Source organism: Chrysemys picta, chromosome 2, assembly GCF_011386835.1.
Source record: "Chrysemys picta bellii isolate R12L10 chromosome 2, ASM1138683v2, whole genome shotgun sequence".
NCBI lineage: Eukaryota > Metazoa > Chordata > Testudines > Emydidae > Chrysemys > Chrysemys picta.
The window spans coordinates 180397754-180421625 of NC_088792.1; the positions used below are offsets into that span (position 1 = coordinate 180397754).

At 46.7% G+C, this 23872-nt stretch overlaps 1 protein-coding gene across 1 annotated transcript; it reads right to left on the bottom strand.

The window, feature by feature from the left end:
• Positions 1-11743: 11743 nt before the first annotated feature.
• Positions 11744-21735, bottom strand: STMND1 (stathmin domain containing 1). Its single transcript, XM_065585023.1, has 3 exons — positions 21585-21735; positions 12763-12888; positions 11744-12317 (listed from the first exon to the last, which is right to left on the bottom strand). The coding sequence occupies exons 1-3, from the start codon at positions 21732-21734 to the stop codon at positions 12042-12044; spliced, it is 552 nt and encodes a 183-aa protein (XP_065441095.1). The 5' UTR covers position 21735; the 3' UTR covers positions 11744-12041.
• Between the last annotated feature and the right edge of the window lie 2137 nt (positions 21736-23872).

Consider the following 23872-nt stretch of genomic DNA (forward strand, 5'->3'; position numbering starts at 1 on the left):
GACTGTGATGGGGTATATAATCTATCCCACACTGGACAACAAGGGGTTAAGAGGCTGCTCTGGGCTCAGCCACCTGCAAGCATTCAAAGGCTGGAGGAGGAGCTTAAAAGTGGAACAGGGCAGGTGGCTTGTTGGCGGACCAGGGAAAAGAACAGACCTACAGCCCTCAGCTCCTGAGGAAAGCGCTAACTGATGTCAGGAGCTTCCCCGACAACCACTGCCTGAGGGCCGCTCCCTCTCTTTCCTCAGGATCAGACTAGGGTGACCAGATGACAAGAATAAAATATTGGGACACATGGGGGGGGGGTCAGCCACAGGCTCACAGCCCCCACCCCACTGGAGCCATGGGGGAAGGAGGATACACAGCCTGAGGAAGCTGCGGGCTGGGGGCACATGGCCCCGGTTCCGGGAACAGCTCCACCACAGGTTGGGAGTGCATGGCCCTGGCTCCAGCCACAGCCCTGCTACAGATCAGGGGTGCACAGCCCCTGCTCCCGCCGCAGGTCGGGGGCTCATGGACCCCGCTCCAGCCCTGCTGAAAGCCATGGGTTGGGGGTGCATGGCCCCGGCCCCCACCACAAGCACACAGCCCCGGCTCCTGCTTGCAGCCCCGCCACGGGCGCAGGGCCCCAGCTGCAGCCCTGCCGCTTACCTGGGGGACGGTTCCCACCAACTGGGAAGCACCTGGCAGGTTCCTCTGGCTCCTAGGGTCAGCAGCGGCCAGCGGGGTCTCCACTGTATGTGCTGCGCCTGCCACAAGCACTGGCTCCAGCTGCCATTGGCTGGAAGCTGTGGGAGTGGGACTTACTTGGGGGCGTGAGTAGCATGCAGTGCCCCAGTCTCAAGCCAAAATATCGGGACAAATGGCCAGAGCCGGCTCTAGTGTTTTTGCCGCCCCAAGCAGCAAAAAAAAAAAAAAAAAGCCATGATCGCAAGCGGCGGCAGCTCTACTGCCGCTTCATTCTATGGCAGCAATTCGGCGGCAGGTCCTTTGCTCTTAGTGGGAGTGACGGCCCCGCTGCCGAATTGACGCCGAACAGCCGGACATGCCGCCCCCCCTTCATTGGCTGCCCCAGGCACCAGCTTGCTACCCTGGTGCCTGGAGCTGGCCCTGCAAATGGCGTCCCGAACGTACATCTGTCGGGACATGGGGCAAACAACTAAATATTGGGACAGTCCCGATTTTATTGGGATGTCTGGTCACCCTAGACCAGACCCTGATACCCCCTGAGACGGAGGCATTTCCCTCTCTCTCTTACTAACTCAGTTTGTTCTAATTTCCCTTGTTTTTTTGTTAACAGACTACTCTGGAAGGGTACAGACTTGGAAATGATCTGGCCAGAGGCCCAACTCACAAGTAAGAAGCAGGCCTCCGCAGAGGTGGAGCAGCCCCCAGCAGGAGACCCCAGTGGAAGGAGAGCTGCTATGCCAGGGGTGGGCAAACTTTTTGTTCTGAGGGCCGTTTCGTAAATTGTATAGAGGGCCGGTTAGGGGAGGGGGTTGTGTCCCAGCCCCCAGCTCCTATCTGTCCCCCCCGGGACTTCTGCCCCATCCACCCCCCCGTTCCCTAACGGCCCCGCTGGGACCCCTGCCCCATCCACACACCCCTGTGCCCTGACCGCCCCCGGATCCCCGCCACCCTATCCAACCCCTCCTCTCATTCCTGACGGCCCCCCGGGGACCCCTGCCCCATCCAACCACCATTTCTCCCTGTCCCCTGACTGCCCCCCACCACCCTCATTCCTGACTGCCCCCCCAAGACCCTTGCCCCCATTCAATCCCATTCCCCCACCGACCGCCCCGATCCCTATCCACACCCCTGAACTCCCCTCCTCTATCCAACCCCCCGGCTCCGTGCCTCCTTACCATGCTGCCTGGAACACCAGTGGCTGGCAGCACTACATCCGTGCCGCCCGGCTGGAGCCAGCCCCGCCGCTGTCACCATGCAGCACAGAGCACCGGGTTAAGCCGAGCTCTGCAGCTGCGCTGCCCCAGGAGCTCACAACCCCGCCGCCCAGAACATTGTGCTGGCAGCGGAGCAAGCAAGCTGAGGCTGCGGGGGAAACAGCAGGGGAGGGGCCGGGACTAGCCTCCCAGGCCAGGAGCTCAGGGGCCGGGCAGGACGGTCCTGTGGGCCAGATGTGGCCTGCGGGCCATAGTTTGCCCACCTCTGTGCTATGCCATGCCCAACCATGAGGAAGCACCAGATGTGAGTTGACCCCTTCACAGGGACTCAGCCGCTTGGTCCTTAAATCTGCTTATAAAGGAGAGATGGGCTCAAGTTTCAGAATTTTGGATCTAGATTTGACACCCCAAAGTCTGAGGGAGTTCAGGTCCTAGTGGGTTTGTTCTTGCCATTATGAAGTTGGAGGTTGCCAAATTCACATCCTGATCTAGGTACATATTTTAACTCACCCCCCAAGGTGCTTAGATCTGGTTCTTTGGTGCAGCATTATACAAGTGCTCTGCAAATTCATTTACATGTCCACAAGTGAAATAGAAGTTTCAGATTGGAACAGCCAAAAAGGAATGGAGTTTAAAACAAGACATGTTTTCCCTCAGTGTGGTCGTAATTGAGACATGCAAGGGTAAGATAAAGAATAATAAATCACTCACATTCTGAAGAGAAAAAGAACTAGGTCAAAGAGAAGTACAACACGAGATGGGGGAGGGATAGCTCAGTGGTTTGAGTATTGGCCTCCTAAACCTAGGGTTGTGAGTTCAATCCTTCAGGGGGCCACTTAGGGATCTGGGGCAAAATCAGTACTTGGTCCTGCTAGTGAAGGCGGGGGACTCGACTTGACTCAATGACCTTTCAAGGTCCCTTCCAGTTCTAGGGGATGGATGAGTAACTGAACAAAGTGAGGAACGTGGGAGAAAAATCCCAAAACAGGCATGCATATACTTTGCAGAAGAGGAAGAATATTAGTGTAAAGGGAAAAACTCTGGCCAAGTCCAGAAAAGAGCTACCATTGTCATGGGCCTAGAAATGAACTTGCCAGTCAACCAAAGCTGTTGGCCTGAAAATTTCAAACAATGGGGGCCAGATTCTGCTCTGTTACACTAGTGTAAATCTCAGAAAATCCCCATGGAGAACAATGTGTACATTAGATTTACACTGATGTAACTGAGGGCAGATCCTAGCCCAGGAACTTTGTTTTCTTCCCCCATCCTGAACTAGTCACCTTAACAGCACATACAACACTGCCTTTTAATAGATGTGCTTGTTGTAGGCAAAATATAGCCAAATGGTACGAAATTGTCTATTGGAGAGCTAAGGCTAGAAATAGTAATTCAGTAACTTAAGTGCAATTTTCATTTAATTTTCATTCTTCTTTCTATATTCCTGGGAATCTGTTGCCTTTGTCTGGTGGCAGGTAGCAAAAATAATGTTCATGAATTTCTTTAGCTAAGTATCCTTGAAGAATGTGATTTGTGCTGGAGGACAAATTTTGTGTGTGTGTGTGTGTATTTGGTTTTCTCCAATTAAAGTTTGAGCAATACCCTCCCTTCCTGTGCAAAAACACATGGAAATGATACATTTAATGTCAAATAACCATGCTGGTGATGGTACAGCAACTATGCTGCATTCTTTCCTTGAGAGAGAGGGGTTAGCGGTGGTATAGCCAGGGTCAGAAAACCTCAAACCTGTGCAAATCCCAAGGATCTGAAGAATCCTGACCCTCGCCCAGCAGAATTTGGGTCACCTGTGCTGAGTGCTTATCCACTCTATGTGCTGTCTTCTGCATCCCCTCCCATGGCAGTCACTGAGCTGCCATTGGTCTCTGGTCTGCAACTACATACTACTCTCAATAAGGGAGGTAGAAACAATGGATCAAAAGCTAATGCTGCAGGAGTCTCTGTGAAATTCCAGAAGGAAAGTTGTCAGGGGAGATTATTCCTATTCTGGATAGGAATAATTTGTCAAAAGGAGACAGGGGATGCTTTGCAATGGGCTGTTGCTGGCCAGAATAAAGGCCAAAACCAAACTTTTGCAGCACTAGTACATGTCCAAATGGTGCTGTCCCATGATTTGGTCCTAAATTTTGATTACTATTCAAAAAAGGAGGAAACTCACGATATAAAACAATGTCAGTGCTTTCTAAATGTGTTAGCTAAAATACTTACAAACTAGTCAGTATAATTTCTCTGGAACAGAGTGACACCTGCTGGGGAGGGAGAGAGTGAATCGATTCCAATCAGCTTTAGAACTGCAAAACCAGTGCAGAGCTTGCTGCTCATTGTGTGGAAGCAGCTACAGTCCTGGTGGCACTCTCTGTGATATTTAGTGTCTGTCTTTTAGCAAGAAAAACAGGAAATAATATAGATCTCCTGGAGTATTATTCATGTCACATACTGTGTGATTTATATTGTACCTCACAATGAATCATACCAGAGATGCCGTGTTGAGGAGGTGGTTAGCTGAGAGAATTAGCTCAGAGCGTGATAGGAAGTAGCTATGACCACTCAGTGCTGCTAATCCAATCTCTCTGTGTATTTCGAGTGTTGGTTTGCAGCATGGCTGCTCTCGCTCGAGCTAGGCTAACAAGAGGAGTTAACTTGAGCTAACGGTTGCTTGCAGTGAAGACAAGCCTGTAATCTTGCTATGTATTTGTGGGGAGGTGAGTAAGTGCTGGGCTGAGGAGATCACTTTTTCTCCACAGTTGTTCTGGGGTAAGAGGACAAGGGCATCTATGCTCCAGTGGACTCTGTCTGTCTCCCAGTTGACAGCTAGTGCTAACAGACAAGAATGCTGGGTAAGGGGAGACCCATGCCCTGATTGCAAAGCTGGTATGGTATTGCACACAGGGCCAGCTCCAGGCACCAGCCGACCAAGCACGTGCTTGGGGTGGCACCTTGTAAGGGGCGGCCAATCTTTGGCTGGCGGGGCGGCGCGCAGGTTTTTTTTGTTTGTTTTTGGTTCGGCGGGGCGGCGCTCAAGGTTTTTTTTTGTTTGTTTTTGTTTTGGCCAGGCGGCGCTTGGGGGTTGGTTGTTTCGGCGGGGCAGGGCGGCGCTCGGGGGGGATGTTGTTTCGGTGGGACAGGGCGGCTCTCGGGGGAGGGGGGGTTGTTTCGGTGGGGCAGGGCGGCGCTCAGGGGGGGAGGTTGTTTCGGTGGAGCAGCGCTTTTTTTTTTTTTTTTTGCTTGCCCTGATTGCACATGCGCACTTGCACACCTGATGTCATTCCCAAGACTTCAGGAGGCAAGCTTTAGCAGACACATAGCAGCAACACAAACTCCACTCTTTGACCTGAACTACTGGGTCTGGTTCATTGTTATTGCTGAATTGTGCAGTGCATTGTTGTCTTTGGCAATGGGCACTCCAATTACTTAAACAGATGAATAATTTTAAAAGCTTAGAGCAGGGGTCGGCAACCTTTCAGAAGTGGTGTGCCGAGTCTTCATTTATTCACTCTGATTTAAGGTTTCGCGTGCCAGTAATACATTTAAATGTTTTTAGAAGGTCTCTTTCTGTAAGTCTATTATATATAACTAAACTATTTTTGTATGTAAAGTAAATAAGGTTTTAAAAATGTTTAAGAAGCTTCATTTAAAATTAAATAAAAATGCAGAGCCCCCCGAACCAGTGACCAGGACCCAGGCAGTGTGAGTGCCACTGAAAATCAGCTTGTGTGCCACCTTCGGCACACGTGCCATAGGTTGCCTACCCCTGGCTTAGAGCTATGGCCATAAGACAGTGTTAATATGCTCTGTGGTGACACCTACTGGTAGATTTCTCCTACATAGATAAGGAAGGGAGGGGGAGAGTTGCTGTTATTGTTCCCCCTTTGGCCTGAGTAGTTAGCCAATATTCAGGGCTTTGCAAGGTTGTTTTCATTAGGATGAGAAATTTATGATATGAATCAGGTATATTCTTGGTGTAAACTTGTTAATTTTTAAAATATGTACACAGCATCCTGTTTCCCTGAACATGGTAGAAACAAATAACAGCAGGCAGTTTCCTTGCTCAGAAATACCCAAGTCTGCTACTCCAGCGAGCATTGTGTCCAAGAAGCTCTGGGCTTTGTCTTCCTCTCAGGGTCACGCTCACAGCTCCTTCTCCTCTCTTTCTGTCTCCAATCCATGCAGCCTGCAACCAATATTCTAGTCCCTGTGTCCAGAAGTGGCAGAAGGCTCCCTGTACTGCCCCTTCCCCCTGAGGCACCGCCCCTGTGCTGCCCCTTCCCCCCGAGGTCCTGTCCCTCCGCCACCCCTTCCCCAAGGCCTTACCCCTCTGCCGCTCCTTACCCCCGAAGCCCTACCCCTCCACTGGCCTTTGCCCCTGAGGCCCCACCCCTCCGCTGCCCCTTCCCTCTGAGGCCCTGCCCCTCCACTGCCCCTTCTCCCAAGGCCCTGCTCTCATGCTGCCCCTGCCCCGCCCCTTCTCCCCGTGCCCCGTCTTCATGCCTCCTTTTCCTCCCAAGACCCTGCACCCTGCTCACTCCTCTCCGCCCCTTCCCCCCCGTTGCTCACCCTTATGGCTGGTAAAAAAAAAAATGGGAGAGCATATTAACAGAATACACTTTAACACTAAACAGGGAATAAAATGAGTTTGAAGCAGACTCAAGGAATATGTATGTGTTCCTGTCTAAGTTAAATCTTCCTATGAAACAGATGACCCCTACAACTGTCAACTGGGTCACTGAAGAGGAGGTAAACATCTTGCCTATAGAGACACTGATTTGCTTGCAGTCCATTCTAGAACAGGTTATCTTTCCTTTGGGGTTTGTATTTGTGTTTGAACATAGTGAAAAATGAACCTTTCAAGATGTAAGGCCAATTTTCTGCCTAGCCTTACTTGGTTTCCATTCCTGTGATCTCAATATTGCACCCACAAATCAGGGACCAAGATAGGAAATTGCAGACACACATAAGCGTGGATACAAATTTGCTCAAAAATACTGAGGCTAAATTCTGAAGATCTGGCCTTTAATGTGCGATTTTGACAACACTGAATGTTGGCATCTAATTTATAGCAGTTGTTTAAAAACTCTTCTGAATTCCAAAGAAACATCTATGATGTAAATAAATATTTACAGAGCGAGTTGATGAATGATTTCTTCAAAAGTTATGTTCCATTCTCTACACTTACCAGTGCAGAAGTAAGAAGGAAAGAGATGGCAGTATTACCTAAGCATTTACTGTTAAGCCCCAAAGCAAACTAGCTTCATCCTCTTTGTAACCATTCTTTTGTGTATCAAGGGCCCAATCCACCTTCCACTGAAGTAAATGGAAAGATTCAGGTTGACTTCAGTGGGAGTTGGATCAGGTTTCAAATAATCATTTACATAATTCAATAAATAAATAAATAAATGCATAGCATTTTAAATCTTTATATATAAATATATGCACACACACATACACACATATTTTTCCAAGAGAGATATTTAAACTTTATTTTGAAATGATTTCTAAGTTCAAATAAATTTTAAAATGTGTTTCATACCTATGAATTTACTTGTGTTTTATTCACACCTGGTATATTTAAAGCATCTTCCATTTATAAGAAGGGTATAAAAAGCTCAGCAGTTTCTTATTAAAAAAAAAAGAAAAAATTTCCAAAACATGCATTATTAAATTGTGGCGTTCGATAGAACCTCCTGAGATGGATACCAGAAACAGGTGTCATAAATATTTATAAAGAAAATCTACGCATTGTTCTGAGTCTTCATTCTGATCATTTCATGAAGTGTTTGTATTCTGCTAGTAGGCTTTCTTGAAAGACTTTTTAGCATTGCATATGCTGCATTGTTACAATCGTTACAACTTTTCACTTTTATTGCCTTGTACTCAAATAGACTACTACTATAAAAACACACAAACATAACACCTGCCATACTGAGTCAGACCATGGTCTATGTTGCCCAGTATCATGTCTCCAACAGTTGCCCATACCTCAGCCTCAGAGGGGAATGTACAGAACAAGGCAATTATGGAGTGTTCCACTCCTGGATTCTGATAGTCAGAGGTTAGGGTTGCCTTGAACATGATATTGCATCCCTGACCATCTTGGCTAAGACCACTAATGACCCATCCTCCGTGAACATATCCAGTTCTTTTTTTGAGTCCAGTTATACTTTTGGCCATCACAACATTGGATGGCAATGAGCTCCCTGGGTTAGATGTGTGTTTGTGTGAAAACTTACTTCCTCTCATTAGTATTAAACCTGCTGTCTGTTCATTCCATCGGGTGACCGGTGGGCTTTGTATTGTGTGAAAGGGTCAATAACACTTCTCCATTCATGATTTTATAGACCTCTATCACATTCCCCTTTAGTCATCTCTTTTCTAGGTTGACCAGCCCTAATCTTTTTAGTTTTTCCTCAATGGAAGTAGTTCCGTCCCCTTGATCATATTTGTTGCTCTTTTCTGAACCTTTTCCATTATATCCTTTTTGAAATGAGGCGACCAGAATTGGACACAGTATTCAAGGTGTGGACACACCATGGATTTATATAGTGGTATTATGATATTTTCTGTCCCTTTCCTAGTAGTTCCTAACATTCAGTTAGCCTTTTTGGCTGCTGGTTTTGTTTTGTTTTGTGTTTTAAATGTGTGGGTGAAGCAATTTGGTTAATTAAAACCAGTGTTCTAAGTGAGGATTGAATTCACTACCTCAGCCGGTCTCTAGTCAGCACTGCTCTATAAGTACCGTGCGCTAACCCATTGTGTGACAGGAGAACCCACTGAGCAGAAGTTTTCAGAGAACTATTTATGGTGACTCCAAGATCTCTTTCTTGGATCCCAACAGCTAATTTAGACCCCTTTGTTTTGTATGTATAGCTTGGATTATTTTTTCCAATGTGCATTACTTCGCATTTGTCAGCATTGAATTTAATTTGCCATTTTGTTGCCCAGTGACCCCGTTTTGTGGTATCCCTTTGTAATGCCTCGCAGTCTGCTTTGGACTTAACTATCTTGAATTGTATTTTCTGCAAACTTTGTATTTTGTATTGTCTGCAAACTTTAATGTATATGTTGAACAGCACAGGTCCCAGTACAGATTGGGTTACCATATGTCCGGATTTTCCCAGACATGTCCGGCTTTTTAGGCTTCAAATCCCCGTCCGGGGGGAAATCCCCAAAAGCCGGACATGTCCGGGAAAATCGGGACATGTGGGGCCGGCGGTGCTGGGCTGGGGGCCAGGGCCGGGCCGGCGGTGCTGAGACGGGGGCCGCGGCCGGGCCGGCGGTGCTGGGCTGGGGGCTGGGGTGCTGAGCCGGGGGCCGGGGCCAGGCCGGCGGTGCTGGGCCGGGGGCCGGGGCCAAGCCGGGGGTGCTGAGCCGGGGGCCGGGGCTGGGCCAGCGGTGCTGGGCCGGGGACCGGCGGTGCTGGGCTGGGGGCCGGGGCCGGGCCGGCGGTGCTGGGCCGGGCCGGCGGTGCTCGGCCGGAGGCTGGCCTGGGGCCGGCACCCCAGGGACCGAGCCGACCCAGGCTGGAGACGCCAGGGGGGGCCAGACTGGGCCGCGCCTCCTCCCCCCACCCCCACCCCCTTTACCTGCTTCAGGCTTCCCGTGAATCAAATGTTCGCAGGAAGCAGGGGAGGGGGCGGAGTTGGGGAGGGGACTTTGGGGAAGGGGTGGAGTTGGGGCGTGGGCGTGGGCGGGGCTGGGGCGGGGCCGGGGCCCCATGGAGTGTCCTCTTTTTGGACACTCAAAATATGGTAACCCTACTATTCATAGTTGTCACTTTATGTAGTACTTTGTTTGGCTCTCTCCTCCTCCCTTGGCTCCTTCAGGGTATGTCTTCCCTGAAGAGTTTAATTCAGGTGATTGGGCATCTGTGTCTGGGCACCCGGGTTAGCCTAGCCTGGTAGTGAGCAGCCACACTGCACAGCCCTGCTTGAGTTACTATGTCCTCACTGGTGCTGTGCTTTCCCATGTGTATGTCATTAGGACTTCTGGCAGCATAGTCAATGATTTTTAGCACTGTCTTCGGGAGTTCCAGAGGACTCTGTCCTTGGCTCCCTCTAGACATAGATCTTGGGTGACCTCATCTGCTCCATCAGTCCAGCCATTGTCATTTTGCTAGGACTCTCCAGTGTATTTCTTCACGCTGGAACTGTGTCTGTGTTCAGTCTTACCTTTGTGATTCTTTCTGCAGTTGCCATCTTGGATGGCTTGCTATCAACTGAAGATCAGCATTTCTGCCTCTGTATTGCTACTGTTCTCCATTGCTGAAAACGTTCATTCTTTTGACAACCCATTCACACGACACAAGGGTAATCTTCTACGCTTCCCTCACATCCAGTCATGACCAAATCTTGCACTTTCTCCCTCCACGATACAATAGTTGACATAGACCTGGTCGAGCTCCCCCTTGTTGGACACACACCAGGCTGCCGTGTTTGGATCCGCGCACTAGATCCTTGTGCTTTTCAGCTCCCCTAGGTCTGGGTAGGCTCCAGGCACTGTTTCTTTCTTTTCAGCTGCAGCCATCCCATTGTTCTGCTTGGGCCACATAACTCAGTTGTTGATGGTCCTTAGTGATTGGCCCATTTATAGGCAGACCCCCAGGCACCAGTCCCTCGCTCCTTGCCACAAGAAGTATGATTCAAGAATACAGTAAAGACCATCACAAGGGTTTTAAACATACAGAGATCATAATCTCAAACAGAATTCGGAGAAGTCCCCCCTGAACCATCACAATAGCACACAAAAATAGCCCTTCTGCTCTCCTGATGGCTAAATCATGTACCCTAATTATCTTCAGCCCCAGCCCACTGATTCTTGCTGGTGCTTTCCTGATACCCACATTGCCTCCCTCCAGTCAGCGCAGAATGTTGCCACTGAAACCATCGTCCTTTCCTGTTGTTCAGACCCTGTCATCCCTCTATTTAAATCCCTTTGCTGGCTCCCCATTGCCCTGCACATCAGGTTCAAACTTCTTGTTCTTACATGAGGGCTGTACCTCACTCTGGCCTTGCCTACTATCCTATTCTGCCACCCCTGAGCTCTGCTAGTTACAACTCCTACCGCTTAATTTGCCTCTCTTTAATTACACATCGGCCCTGGGATGCAATCCCCACCCAATCCGTATTTGCTAACCTGCCACTCTCTCCTCACTCACGTCCTCCCTAAACAAAGAAATCTCCCACATGCCTTCTTGATAAATTAAAAATATCATTTTAATGGAAGCATCAAGGTGTGCAATGCCAAGACAGAGTAACCGGGTCACTACTTTAACCCGAGTGCTTCCTTGCTCCTCCTTCCTCGTTTTTTTTCCTGTTACTTTCAATTGTTGTCACACCTACAATTAGATTGTAAACTTGTTGTCACAGGGTAGGATGCCCCCTCTAGGGAGGTGGACTTAGCCCCCACCTGTGACTAATCAGCTGCTTCTTAGCTGTTGAGAGGAAAAGCCAGTACACAGCTCACTAAGAGGGAGAGCTCTTGAGAGGCTCCTGTAGGAGACCCTGGGTCAGGGAAAGGATCTGGAAGGGGGTTTGCCACACACCAGCTAGGTGAAAGAGCTGGCTGGGGATGCCTGCTGCATAGGCAGCAGCAACAACAACTCTGAGGCCAAGTGGCAGGACCTGGTTTACCTGTCGTGATTGATGTTGAACTATGATTGTATTTGAACCATGGATGCATCCTTCAGAACAAGGAAGGAAATACTGCCCCTGGTGGGAGCTTCATTGACACACCGGACACCAAGGTGGCCCACTCTCTAACATGAGTGGGGAAACTGAGGCAGGGCAGATTCTGACACTAGGTTTGGGGAGACCCTGTTATATTTGTCTTTTATTTTTATTGTAGAGTGTCAGCACAATTGAGGGGCTGGAGCAAAATCTTCTACTTCCTGGTTGCATTCCTCTTCTGCACAAACTCCGTACTTGTGTAACCCAGCAAATTTCAATTCATGCTCTTAACTTTAGGAGGGGAAAATGCAACCAACCCTCAATGCAAAATGGGAGAAAGTCTTATTGTTTTTTTCATTAAACATAGATGAAAATCCAGGCAATGATTGGAACAAATGAGTTTTGAATAAGACCCCTACGTTTCAAAGGCTGAATGTGTTTGAGAGAGATTTTTCCTTGTCAGAATGCTTCATTTAAACTGGTGTTATAAGTTGTATCAGACTCCACAGCACCAAAGTGTTCTGAATTGCTGTTTACAATTTCGACAGCTATTTCCTCCTTCTCCAGCAGAGTCTCTGTCTCCAGGTCGAATGATAAAGGCTGAACAATGTTTGTACCTTCTTGACCTTCCAAAGTTGAATAGCCTTCCTCATTCAGCTCAGCAATATTTTGATGGGCAATTGCTGGAAAAAGTCTGCCACTCTGAAGTCTTTCTTTCGGTTGCTCTTCTTTAGTCTGAAAAATACATTGCTTTGTAACCGGGGGGAAGTAGGAATAAACTGTATTTGAACACTCACTTTAACAGTTGCTTTTACCTTTCCATCTGAGTTTAACTGGAATTTTACTCCAACTGATTCAGAATTTGGCCAGTTTGCACAAAAAAAAATGTCTCTCAAAACCACTGGGTTTTATGTATTTTGCTGCAGAAAATGGAAAAATGCTATTCTAGAATTCTCCTTTTTTGTCCCTATCTTCAGCACAATTTTCATACTCTGAAAACCAGAAAGCTTAACAGCCCAGTCCTGCAAACATCTGTTGTTGAGAGGGATGCTCCTTCCTGTGACATTGATGTCCATGGTTTACTAGCATTTTTCAGAGATGCAGCCTCCACTAGCTCAGATTTTAAATGGGGGGTGTTTTTTAGAAGACAAAACAATCCTATGTAGCAAAATTAAATTACCTTTCTTCTTTCTTCGGCAGAATTTTTAATGTCCTTCATTGTTAAAGCATTCACTTCCTTCTTTTTGATCTTAAGCTTTTCCAGCTTGGCTGGTGGTTTCTTTAGTGGCTTTTCCAGGGCTTCGCTCTGTGGAAAGACATTTTAAAAAATGACAATATCGTGAGTGTAGTGGGAACTGGCGCTGGAAGGAGCTGAATCTCATTCCACTTGTGCTGTGTCCCTTCCTGCCTCTGTGTGCAATAATTAAGTGATTAACTTGGACATAAAAAAGGCTGGAAGCAGTAACATATTAAAAAAACCAAAGACCCAATTATGCAGCTTACTCCTGTTGATGATCACTTACTGAAGTGAGTAGTTTCACTGTCACATCCATATTAGTAAGGACTGTACAATCAGTCCCCACGTATTGGGGAGATTAAGCAACTGACACTGAAGAGGCTTATAAAAGATTTTGTTGTAACTTTATAATCACTTAAAAAATGGTTTTCAGTATGTGCAAATTAGCAGCCCAATCTTGTAGCTATCTATTGCCGAGTGTAGTGGTTGCTGCTGTGACATCGAAGTCGTGTTTGACAACCTCAGAGACTGAATTCTGCTGTTTATCCCTATAGGAGGCAGTTGTGCAACCCACATTGCCCTGTCGATCTGTCTCTGGTGTGGGCTACCTCCAGGATGAAAGTTCATTCTCCCATGCCTGTTCTCTCTGTGACCTCCCCATTGTCAATAACAGTGGGGTTACTTTGTGATGGGAAAACTGGATGGGGACCAGTTATCAAACAGATATCAAATGGCAACAAGTTTCTGTCACTATTGAATTCAAACTAATAACCTCTGGTGAAAAGCTCTGTATTCTGATACTAGTCCCCTGAGTCATCCAGTCACCAGATTCCATCACAAATAACTCTGCAAGTCAGGCCTCCATGCCAGAAGAATCAAGAATCAATTAGTATGGAGGATGACTCACTTAATGTGACTGAGGTGGATGAGGAAATCAGTAGGTGACTATAATGGAAGAAATTTGATCTACTGATCTTTTTTTCATGCAAACGATGTACCAAAAACTCATGAATAATGACATGTTCAGTTGTCATAAAAACCTAAAATGGGACAAAATGAAGCTCTGAAAATGGTCGTCTTATCATTAATGAAGAAGGCCATTCTAACAGTGTCCAAAAGTGGAAACACTAGAGTACCTGGGACAGAGGCTGGGTCTGATACTGGTAGGGTGACCAGATCACCAAAGACAAATATCGGGGGGGGGGGGGGGGGGGGGGCGTGGCGGGGGGCGGGGCCAAAAAAAAAAAAAACCACCCTTCCTCCGCAAGCGCTGGAGGGAGGCCCGGGAGACTCAGGGGAAGCGCGGGGCCGGGGTAGTGAGAGTCCGGCCTGGTCCCTTGCAGGCAGGACTCAGTTGGGTGGTAGGGCGAGGAGGGGGGCAGCCCGCGGTGCCAGGCGGCGGCTGTTCTCACCCCCGGCCAGCGAGACTCGGGAGCAGCCGCTGCTGCAGCTCCCACTGCCACGGGGGAGGAAGCGGCCATGGCGCTCGGCGGCTGCGGCTCTGGCGCCCCCGAACCCCCCGAGCCGGGGCCTGCTGCGGTGACCCAGCAGCGCGCACGCTGGGCCCAGCCCCTGGCCAGTCGCGTCTGGGCTGCTGCCCAGCTGGTGCTATCCCGCGGCGGCCCCGGAGTGGGGGCAGCAGGCCCCAGCCCCCCCGTCCCGCAGGGGAACGAACGGGGCTGGGCTGCCGATGCCTCCGCCCCGGGGCCGCCGCGGGATAGCACCAGCTGGGCAGCCCAGACGTGCTTAGCCAGGGGCTGGGCCCAGCGTACGCGCTGCTGCAGGCCCCGGCTCGGGGGGTTCGGGGGCGCCAGAGCCGCCGAGCGCCATGGCCGCTTCCTCCCCCGTCGCCTGGCCCCGCGGGTCGCCCCCCTCCTCTCCCAACCACCCAACTGAGTCCTGCCTGCACTGGGCCAGGCCGGACTGTTACTCACCCCGGCCCTGCGCTTCCCCTGTGTCTCCCGGGCCTCCCTCCAGCGCTTGTGGAGGGAGGGGGAATGGTGAGCCCGGGGAAGAGGCGGGGATTCGGGGAGGGAGCCAATCGGGGGAGGAGGGGGCGGAGTCGGGGCAGGGGGGGGGGGGGGCGCGAGCACTTCCGGGCTCGAGGCTCGGGGCATTTCCTTGTTTGTCCGGTTGTCCCGACCGCACGTCGGTCGGGACGCGGGACAAACAAGGAAATATCGGGACGGTCCCGATAAAATCGGGACGTCTGGTCACCCTAGATACTGGGTTTGTGGAGGCCCTGTTATACTTGTCTCTTATTTGTACTGTCGAGTGCCAGCACAACTGAGAGGCTGGGGCAAAAAATTGCACTTCCTGTTTGCAGTCCTTCTCCTCCCCACAAACTTCATGCCTGTATACCGCAGCAAGTTTCAATTCATGCTCTTAGCTCTAGAAGGGGAAAATGTAACCACCCCTCAATGCAAAATGGGAAAAAGTCTTATAGTTTTTTCATTAAACATAGGTGAAAATCCAGGCAATGATTGGAATAAATGAGATTTGAATAGGACCCCTACATTTCAAAGGCTGAAAGTGGTTGAGAGAGATTTCTGCTTGTCAGAATGCTTCATTTAAACTGGTGTTATAAGTTGTATCAGACTCCACAGCATCAAAGTGTTCTGAATTGCTGTTTACAATTTGTATAGCTATTTCTTCTATCCAAACTTAAGCGTGGAGACCATAAAAATGATGAATGTGGAATACATACTCTAACTAAACAGGAAATTCTGACAGCAGAACACTTCCCAAATCAGGAGAAAAAAAATTATCTCCCAGCTGGATTCCTCAGTAAGGGGATATCATAATGGGTTTCAAGGAATGATACCAATAATGGACAAAGAAGAAATATTAACATGATTGAGGTGCACAGTGTATTGACAATTAGGAACTTATGATAAGTGGATCAAATACATGCAATTTGCCCTACTTGAAATCCATAGCTTTCCAGTTAATTTCTTCTAGCCTCTCTCTTAATGAGATAGTGTTTATTCCTAAAACAGATTTGGAAAGTGGGTATTTTGCTATTAATGATTTAGTTATAATAATTTTTTAAGTGTTCAGCCTTCCTGTATAAATGGCAAGGGTTGGAGGAGAAAGAGGAGTATGAGTTTTGGACAAAAGTTTAATGCGACTCTTCCTGAAAGAGAAAGAAACCTCTTCGTAGATAAACTCAGCTAAACTCCGTCAAAGCACAGGAGGAAAAACTATTCTCTCTTAACTCGAGTATTGATTATGGTTATGTTTTTGTGTTGAAATGCTGAAACACCATCACCTGGGGGATATATCAGTGCAATGCAACTTGGTTATCAGTATTTTAAGTAGCTCTCTTGGTGCTATGATTCCTGTTAGAATTCAATTGACTAATTTATATTGTAGCAGAGAGTGGCTCTCTCTGACCTTGTCTACTCTAGATTTATTGCCATAAAATTTCTCACTGTCTCTGTCAATGGTGTAGCTCCACTGGTGGCAGCAATGCTTAGAATACAGGGCTATCTAGTCAGTGGGTATTTTAACCACAGGGTCACCTAGACCTGCTCTGTGCAGGGTAAGACAAGGTGGTGATTAAAACATTGATGACTCCCAATATTGTTACCCCACAGGCGGAGCTGCATCAATAAGAGCAATATGGGAAATGCTATAAAACAGGGGTGGCCAAACTTACTGACCCCCCGAGCCACATACGACTGTCTTCAGAAGTTCAAAAGCTGGGAGGAGCCTGCCAGGGCTTGGGGCTTCAGCCCTGGGGGGGATGCCTGCCAGGCCTCAGGGCCTCAGCCCTCCAGGGAAGGGGGTCTCGCGGCCTCAGCCCTGTGGGAGGCACCTGCTGGGGTTCGGGGTGCCCCACAGGGATGAAGACCTGAGCCCCGGCAGGCGCGCCTGGCAGGGCTGAAGCCCCGAGACCCTCCTCCCCGCTGGGCAGGCAAAGGCAATGCATGGGGGGGACACATGGGGATTTTTGCCAGGGTTTGCTGTCTCTGCTCGCTCACATGATGCCATCGGGCCCCCTCCCTGCATGGTAGTTGCTGGAACTGGCAAGCTGGGAGCTGCGGTTGTGGAGAGAGGCAGTGGCAAACAGCTGGGAGCAGCAGGGAGAGCCACTCCTTTTGCTGCTGCCTCTCCCCACGGAGCTAAAGCAGTGGCCCCAACTTGCAGCTGTTTGCTTCACAGGGAGCTAACATCTGGGAGCTGCAGGGAGGGGCCATTGAAGGTAAGACAGGGGTATGCTGGGGAAGAGGGGGACGTGACTCCAGCTGTTTAGGGGATAACTTTAAATTGTGCCCCCCCCACACTCTAAACAGGCACCAGTCATCTCTGTTAGCCCCACCATCCCACCGCAGGGCAGAAGCCCCTAGCTTCCTCCCTGGTAGGCAGAGAATGGGGGGTGGGGTGGGAAGGAGGGGCTCTGAGAGCCACACTTTAACTGCAAAACAGATGCAGTTTGGCCACCCCTGCTGCAAAAGAAAGAAAGCATACAGATGGCCTAGGATGTGTAAACTGTTGTGACTAGGCATGTAAGCACAGCAGTGATGGGTTGCTGCTGGGATGGCTCAGTCTTCAATATTTCTGTGCAAAATATTCTTGAAACCAACTGTGCAAGTCTTTCACAGTGATGTCTTGTGCATGTGTGTGGTGCACCTCTTTCCTCTCCTTCCATGATACTAGCGCTGAATCCAGATTTTGCAGGTGCCCCTTGCATTTGTGCCAGAGCAGGCCAAAACTTCATATCTGAATACCCCCAAATGTTGAGTGATCAAAATTCAGTTTTAAATCATAGAAATGCAGTGCTGGAAGGCACTCTGACAGGTCAACTAGTCCATCCCCACCGCACTGAGGTAGGACCAAGTATACCTAGACCATCCCTGACTTTGGTTAGCCTGTGCTTCAAAACCTCCAATGGTGGGGATTCCACAGCCTCCCTTAGAAGCCTATTCCAGATCTTAACTATCTTTGTAGTTAGAACATATTTTCCTAATATCTAACCTAAATCTCCCCTGCTATAGATTAAGCCCATGACTTCTTGTCCTGCCTTCAGTGGACATGGAGGACAATTGATCACTGTCTTCTTTACAACAACCTGTAAGATATTTGAAGACTATTATCAGATTATGGGTTTGTTACAGAAGTGGGTGGGTGAGATTCTGTGGCCTGTGATATGTAGGAGGTCAGACTAGATGATCACAATGGTCCCTTTTGGCCTTAAAGTCTTTGAGTATATCTACACTACCCACTGGATCGGCGGGCAGCAATTGATCCAGCGGGGGTCGATTTATCGCGTCTAGTCTAGATGCGATAAATTGATCCCCGAGTGCTCTCCCGTCGACTCCTGTACTCCACCGCCGCGAGAGGCGCAAGCGGAGTCGACGGGGGAGCAGCAGCAGTCTACTCACCGTGGTGAAGACACCACGGTAAGTCGATCTAAGTACGTCGACTTCAGCTATGTTATTCACATAGCTGAAGTTGCGAAACTTAGATCGATTTCCCTGCCCCCGCCCCCCCACTCAGTCTTCTTTTCTCAAGACTCAACCTTTCCTTATTGGTCAGGTTTTCTAAACCTTTTATTATATATGTTGCTCTTCTCTAGACTCTATCCAGTTTGTCCACGGCTTTTCTTTAAAGTGTGATGCCCAAAACTGGACACATTACTTCAGCTGAGGCCTCACCAGTGCTGAGTACAGCAGGACAGTTACCTCCTGTGTCTTATATATGACACTCCTATTACTAAACCCCAAAATGATACTAGCCTTTTTCCACAAATGTATCACATTATTGACTCACATTCAATTTGTAATCCACTATAAAATCCAGATCCTTTTCAGGAGTACTACCACCTAGCCAGTTATTCCCCATTTTGTAGCTAGGCATTCAATATTTCCTTCCTAAGTGTAGTGCTTTTTACTTGTCTTTATTGAATTCCATCATGTTGAGTTCAGACCAATTCTCCAATTTATCAAGGTCATTTTGAATTCAAATCCTGCCCTTCAATCAAAGTGCTTCCAGTGTATCCCAGCTTGGTGCAATCCATAAATTTTATATGCATACTATCCACTTAATTATCCAAATCATTAACAAAAATATTAAATGGTATTAGACCCAGGACAGATCCCTGTGGGACCCCGCTAGATACATCTCCCCAGTTTGACAGCAAACCATTGATAACTGCTTTTTCAGTATGTTTTTTTAACCAGTTGTGCATCCACCCTGTAGTAATTTAATCTATACCACATTTCCCTAGTTTGATTATGAGACTGTCATGTGAGACCGTGTCTAAAACTGTACTAAAATCAAGATATATCACATCTTCTGCTTCCCCTCTCCCCCATCCATTAGGCCAGTAACCCTTCTCAAAGAAGGAAATTAATTTGGCTTGGCATGCTTTGTTCTTGACAAATCCATGTTGGCTATTACATATCACCCTATCATCCTCTAGGTGCTTACAAATTGGTCGTTTAATATTTTTTTCCAGTATCTTTCCAGGTATCGAAGCTAGGCTGACTGGTCTATAATTCCTTGGGTGGTCTTTGTTCCCCTTTTTAAAGATAGGTATTATATTTGCCTTTCTCCTGCCCTGTGGGATCTCACCTGTCCTCCACGAGTTCTCAAAGATAATCCCTAATGGTTCTGAGATTTTCAGCTAGTTTCTTAAGTACCCTATGGTGAATTTCATCAGGTCCTGCTGACTTAACATCTAACTTATCTAAATATTCTTTAACATGTTCTTTCCTTATGCTGGCTTGTATTCCTTCCTCCAAGTTGTTAATATTAATTGTGTTAAGTGTCTGGTCACAATTAACCTTTTTAGTGACGACTGAAGCAAAATAGGCATTAAACACCTCAGCCTTCTTGATGTCATTTGTTATTAGCTCTCCTTTTCCACTAAGCAGTGGACCTACACTTTCCTTCATCTTTCTCTTGTTCCTAATGTATTTATAGAATCTCTTCTTATTGTCTTTCATGTCTCCTGCTAGGTGTAACTTATTTTGTCCCTTAGCTTTTCTGATTTTGTCCCTACATGCTTGTGCTATTCCTTTGTACTCATCCTTAGCAATTTGTCCATATTTTTTGTAGGATTCATTTTTGATTTGCAGGGAATTAAAGAGCCCCTGATTCAGCCACATTGGCTTCTTACTCTTCTTTCTTTCTTTCCTTCCTTCACAACAGGATAGTTTGCTGCTGTGGTATGATATTGTGGTTTGGAACCTTCTCTGGTAATACCCCTTTGGGATTATGTTTCCAGTCAGCTACTTTACAGCTACGATGGAGTGGTAGTCTTGGAGTAGATTGCTCTTACAGGATGTAGTGGAGGCCAAGTTCTCCAATGCGACTGAGGAATATTTGATAGTTAACACCCTGGTGACAAATCTGTGTTCCTGCTGTCAGGCGGCTCAGGAAGGACACAGACCCAGTTCCAATTTAAAATATTAAGTGATAAGATGGCTAGAAATGAAACCTGCTCCCTCCAATAAAAAATTGATTAAAAAAAAAATATCCTTGAGGGAAACAAACAAACGTCAAAGGAGAACAGATAAACGTTAGCTGAAGTCAATAAAATGGTACATGTAATCTGAATGCTTGAGTAATAATTAGTACGAAAAAAACAATAGAGCAGACAGCACTCACTTGGGTTATGAACAAAAAATGCAAACCAACTTTAGCCAGAGAGGGGATAAGAGGAATGCAAACCCCATTCAGATATACAAAAACCTGCTGGGGAGGGGGGGATGGATTAGGCAAACCTAATCCTTCAAACTCCACAGAAACCCTAAACACAGATTGTAGGGCTGTAGCCGTCCACTCCCCTGCTGCTTGCCGGCGGGAAGAGATGTTGCACAGAGCATTCTCTCCTTCCGTGCCCAGACTTGTAATCTGGATAAGCAAGTACCAAGTACTTTTTCTTGTAGAAAGCTCTAGTTCTTTAATTACACAAGTAGTCAAGACTAGAGCTGTGTGAATGGTTTGCCTCAAACCACAAAACTACTCAAAACTATCCTTGGTTTGGGTTTGAGCTGTGTCTATGAACCAGCAGTGGTTTGATCACATTTTGTTTGAATCCACAAACTGTCCATGAGCTTCTTGTGAACTTCCCCTCCCTTACATTTGGATATCCATGAACTTATCTTGAATCTAGTCCCTAAACTAATGTTTGACAGGAAAAAGAAATTTTGCAGGTACGGGGGGAAAAGCAGCACTGTATTTTACTAAAATAAATAGTGATTCAGATTTTGTTCAAATCTGGGTTTCATAAAAATGAATTTCATTTTTTAAATACATTTTGGATGTGGGATCTGACATGAATTGTGGATTACTCAGAGACGCAGATATTGATTCCCAAAATCTTGATTTAGCTGTAATTGTCAACCCCAAATAGTAAAAGACTGAAAGTAGATTATGTCAATTAACTTCTGCCACATATTTGCTGATTTGAAAAACAATTCAGCGATATTCAATTTCCAGGGAGCATTTCTAACAATGGGCAAGCAGCACAACTCCCCACCTAAGGCCAGTATGGGGGTGTGCAAACAAATTAACAAAAGTTGTGGTCAGCGTCCTCTGCATTAAAATAAGCTTCTTAATAATATATTTCTCTGTCATCCAACTTCTTATTTCTAAATCACGTAGGTCCCTCTCTTGAAAGGAGTTATGTATAGAGCTGCACTAATTGCAGTGGGCTCTGGGTGGGTGCAGTGGTTGATCAGTATAGAGCTCATTGCATGATCAGGCCTTTAGTAATCGTCTAAGGTTTTGAATGGCATTGATAAAATACTTGCCTTGGCATCTGCTTCTCCATTTCTAAAAGTTGTAGTTTGGCTCTTGATTATTCCCTGCATCATTAGCTCCTCAAGGATATCTGATGACTTTTGTCTCTCCCGTTCCTGTAAGTGCATCGGTTTATTGACAAATCCACCACTGAGTAACATGATGTCTTTAAAAAGAAAATGTTTAAAATTATTACTCACACAGAGCCGAGATCAATTCACCAATTTAATTTCAATGTCACTTCCAATCCTGTAACTTCTCCATGTATTTATTTACAGAGGGTGCCCAATGCACACCCTATGCATCACTTAAACTCTGCATTAAGGTTTTAAGTGGTCTTAACTGATGCACTGGCTTTGTGCTGGCCGCCTGCATGGGATGAATCCCACACTGTGGCTTCTTAGGCCAACATTCAGGAAAGCACTTGCACTTGAGGATATGCTGAGGTCCCATGGAAGTCAATATTTACATGCTGTCCAGAACCGGGCCTTAGTGAGTCTTTGTAATTCAGATTTTAAAAGATTCATTGAGCCAGTTAGAGAACTCTACTATTTTTGGATGATATTAGGTTATCCATTAACAATGAGCTTTCTATAGACCAGTGGTTCCCAAACTTGTTCCGCCGCTTGTGAAGGGAAAGCCAGTACGTCCCTCGGCCCGCGCCGCTTCCAGCAGCTCCCATTGGCCTGGAGCAGCGAACCGCGGCCACTGGGAACCGCGATCGGCTGAACCTGCAGACGCGGCAGGTAAACAAACCAGCCCGGCCCGCCAGGGGCTTTCCCTACATAAGCGGCAGAACAAGTTTGGGAACCACTGCGACCATTGCACTTTAGAAATGGAAACAAAAACCTTTCATATGCTTCCATGACCTATAGTTGGTTGTAAGAAAGTGTATACCCTTGCGCTTGATTACATTTGTTTTCTGCACTAATTATATATTTATAAACAGCAATTAAGAATAAAAAATTATTTTGATAACCCTTCTAAGCTGCCATTAGGTTTCCACACATTAGACATGAACGATAATCAAGGGACACTTTGTTGCCAAGATAGATCAGGTTTGCAGCCCTTGGTTTGCAATTACACAATCTACATTAGCAAAAGTGAGGGCTTGTGTGAGATGATGACTTGGACCACATCAGAATGACAGTTATTTGACATCTGTCACTTTTTCATGAGTGGTGTGAAAATCCAATTGATGTATTTTATTGTGAGAAAACAAGAACAGTAAGCCTGGATAGGGTTAGTTTTTCTGAATATTGAGATCATACCTGCCCAAAGATGACTTTACTAGTCATCTGTAGCTGTCACCCAAAAATCATAGGGGGCCAGCCTTCCAACCAGCATCCAAAAATATGCCAGCAAAAACAGGCTTATGTGCTCACAGACTAAGTGTGCTAAAAGGATATGTACCCTTTCAAGTTAAGGAAGGGCCATATTGGGTAATGCCCATTTAAAATTAACATTTTCCCAGCAATGAGTTAGCCACTCCCAACTTCCTTTTGAAGACCCTTTGTGAACTGTAATCTCAAAAGTATCATTGGTCTTTTAGTCTCTTTTACTTTATATTTCTACATGAGTGACACTCTATGAATAGCTTAGCAATTTTTGGCTGGTAAGTTTGCAGGCACACATGTGCAGGTAAGAAAAATCCTTTGCCAGCATGCTGTTGTATATATGTGAGCATACTCAATACTGTGTGTGAAAAACAAGCATGCATTTGTGTGTCCAGCAAACTTTCTGGAATGCAGGACCTTGATGTCTTGGGAACATAGATTATATTTTGCTTTTCTGTAGCAAAAAATTAGGAAATGTGTATAATGCTCATTATAGTAGGCCCCACAAAAGTATTTTAAATATAGCAAGAATAATGACAAAAGATGTAATCACATTGACATTTTCTCAACATATTTAACTTACTACTGTGATCAAAACTATGATTCATTATGTAAAATATAAAGCAATGTTTAATTGTATGATTTCCACAGAGTGGAGAGAGGGGCAAATATGAAGTTAAACATAACCAAAAATGATATTTATCACAAAATATGACTTAAAATTATTAGTACCACAATCCATATTTATAAAGCACTCATCCCTCAGAGTATGAATGCTAGTAATAATCCTTTGTGCTTACATAGCAGTTTTCTATTGAGTATTTTCAGTGAGGGCAGATAAAGTTTGCTGTAACGACTTTGACTTACATATTTCCTTAACTCCGTGTGTGTGTGTGTGTGTGTGTGTGTGTGTGTGTGTGTGTGTGTGTGTGTAAAAAACATGTTACCCCAAAACACAATTT

Coding starts and splice junctions, on each gene's coding strand:
- STMND1 (XM_065585023.1), bottom strand. CDS start 21,734: ATGTTACTCAGTGGTGGATTTGTCAATAAACCGATGCACTTACAGGAA. Junction 12,889..21,584: donor ATGGAGAAGCAGATGCCAAG/GCAAGTATTTTA, acceptor GTCTTTCCACAG/AGCGAAGCCCTGGAAAAGCC. Junction 12,318..12,762: donor CTGCCGAAGAAAGAAGAAAG/GTAATTTAATTT, acceptor TGTATTTTTCAG/ACTAAAGAAGAGCAACCGAA.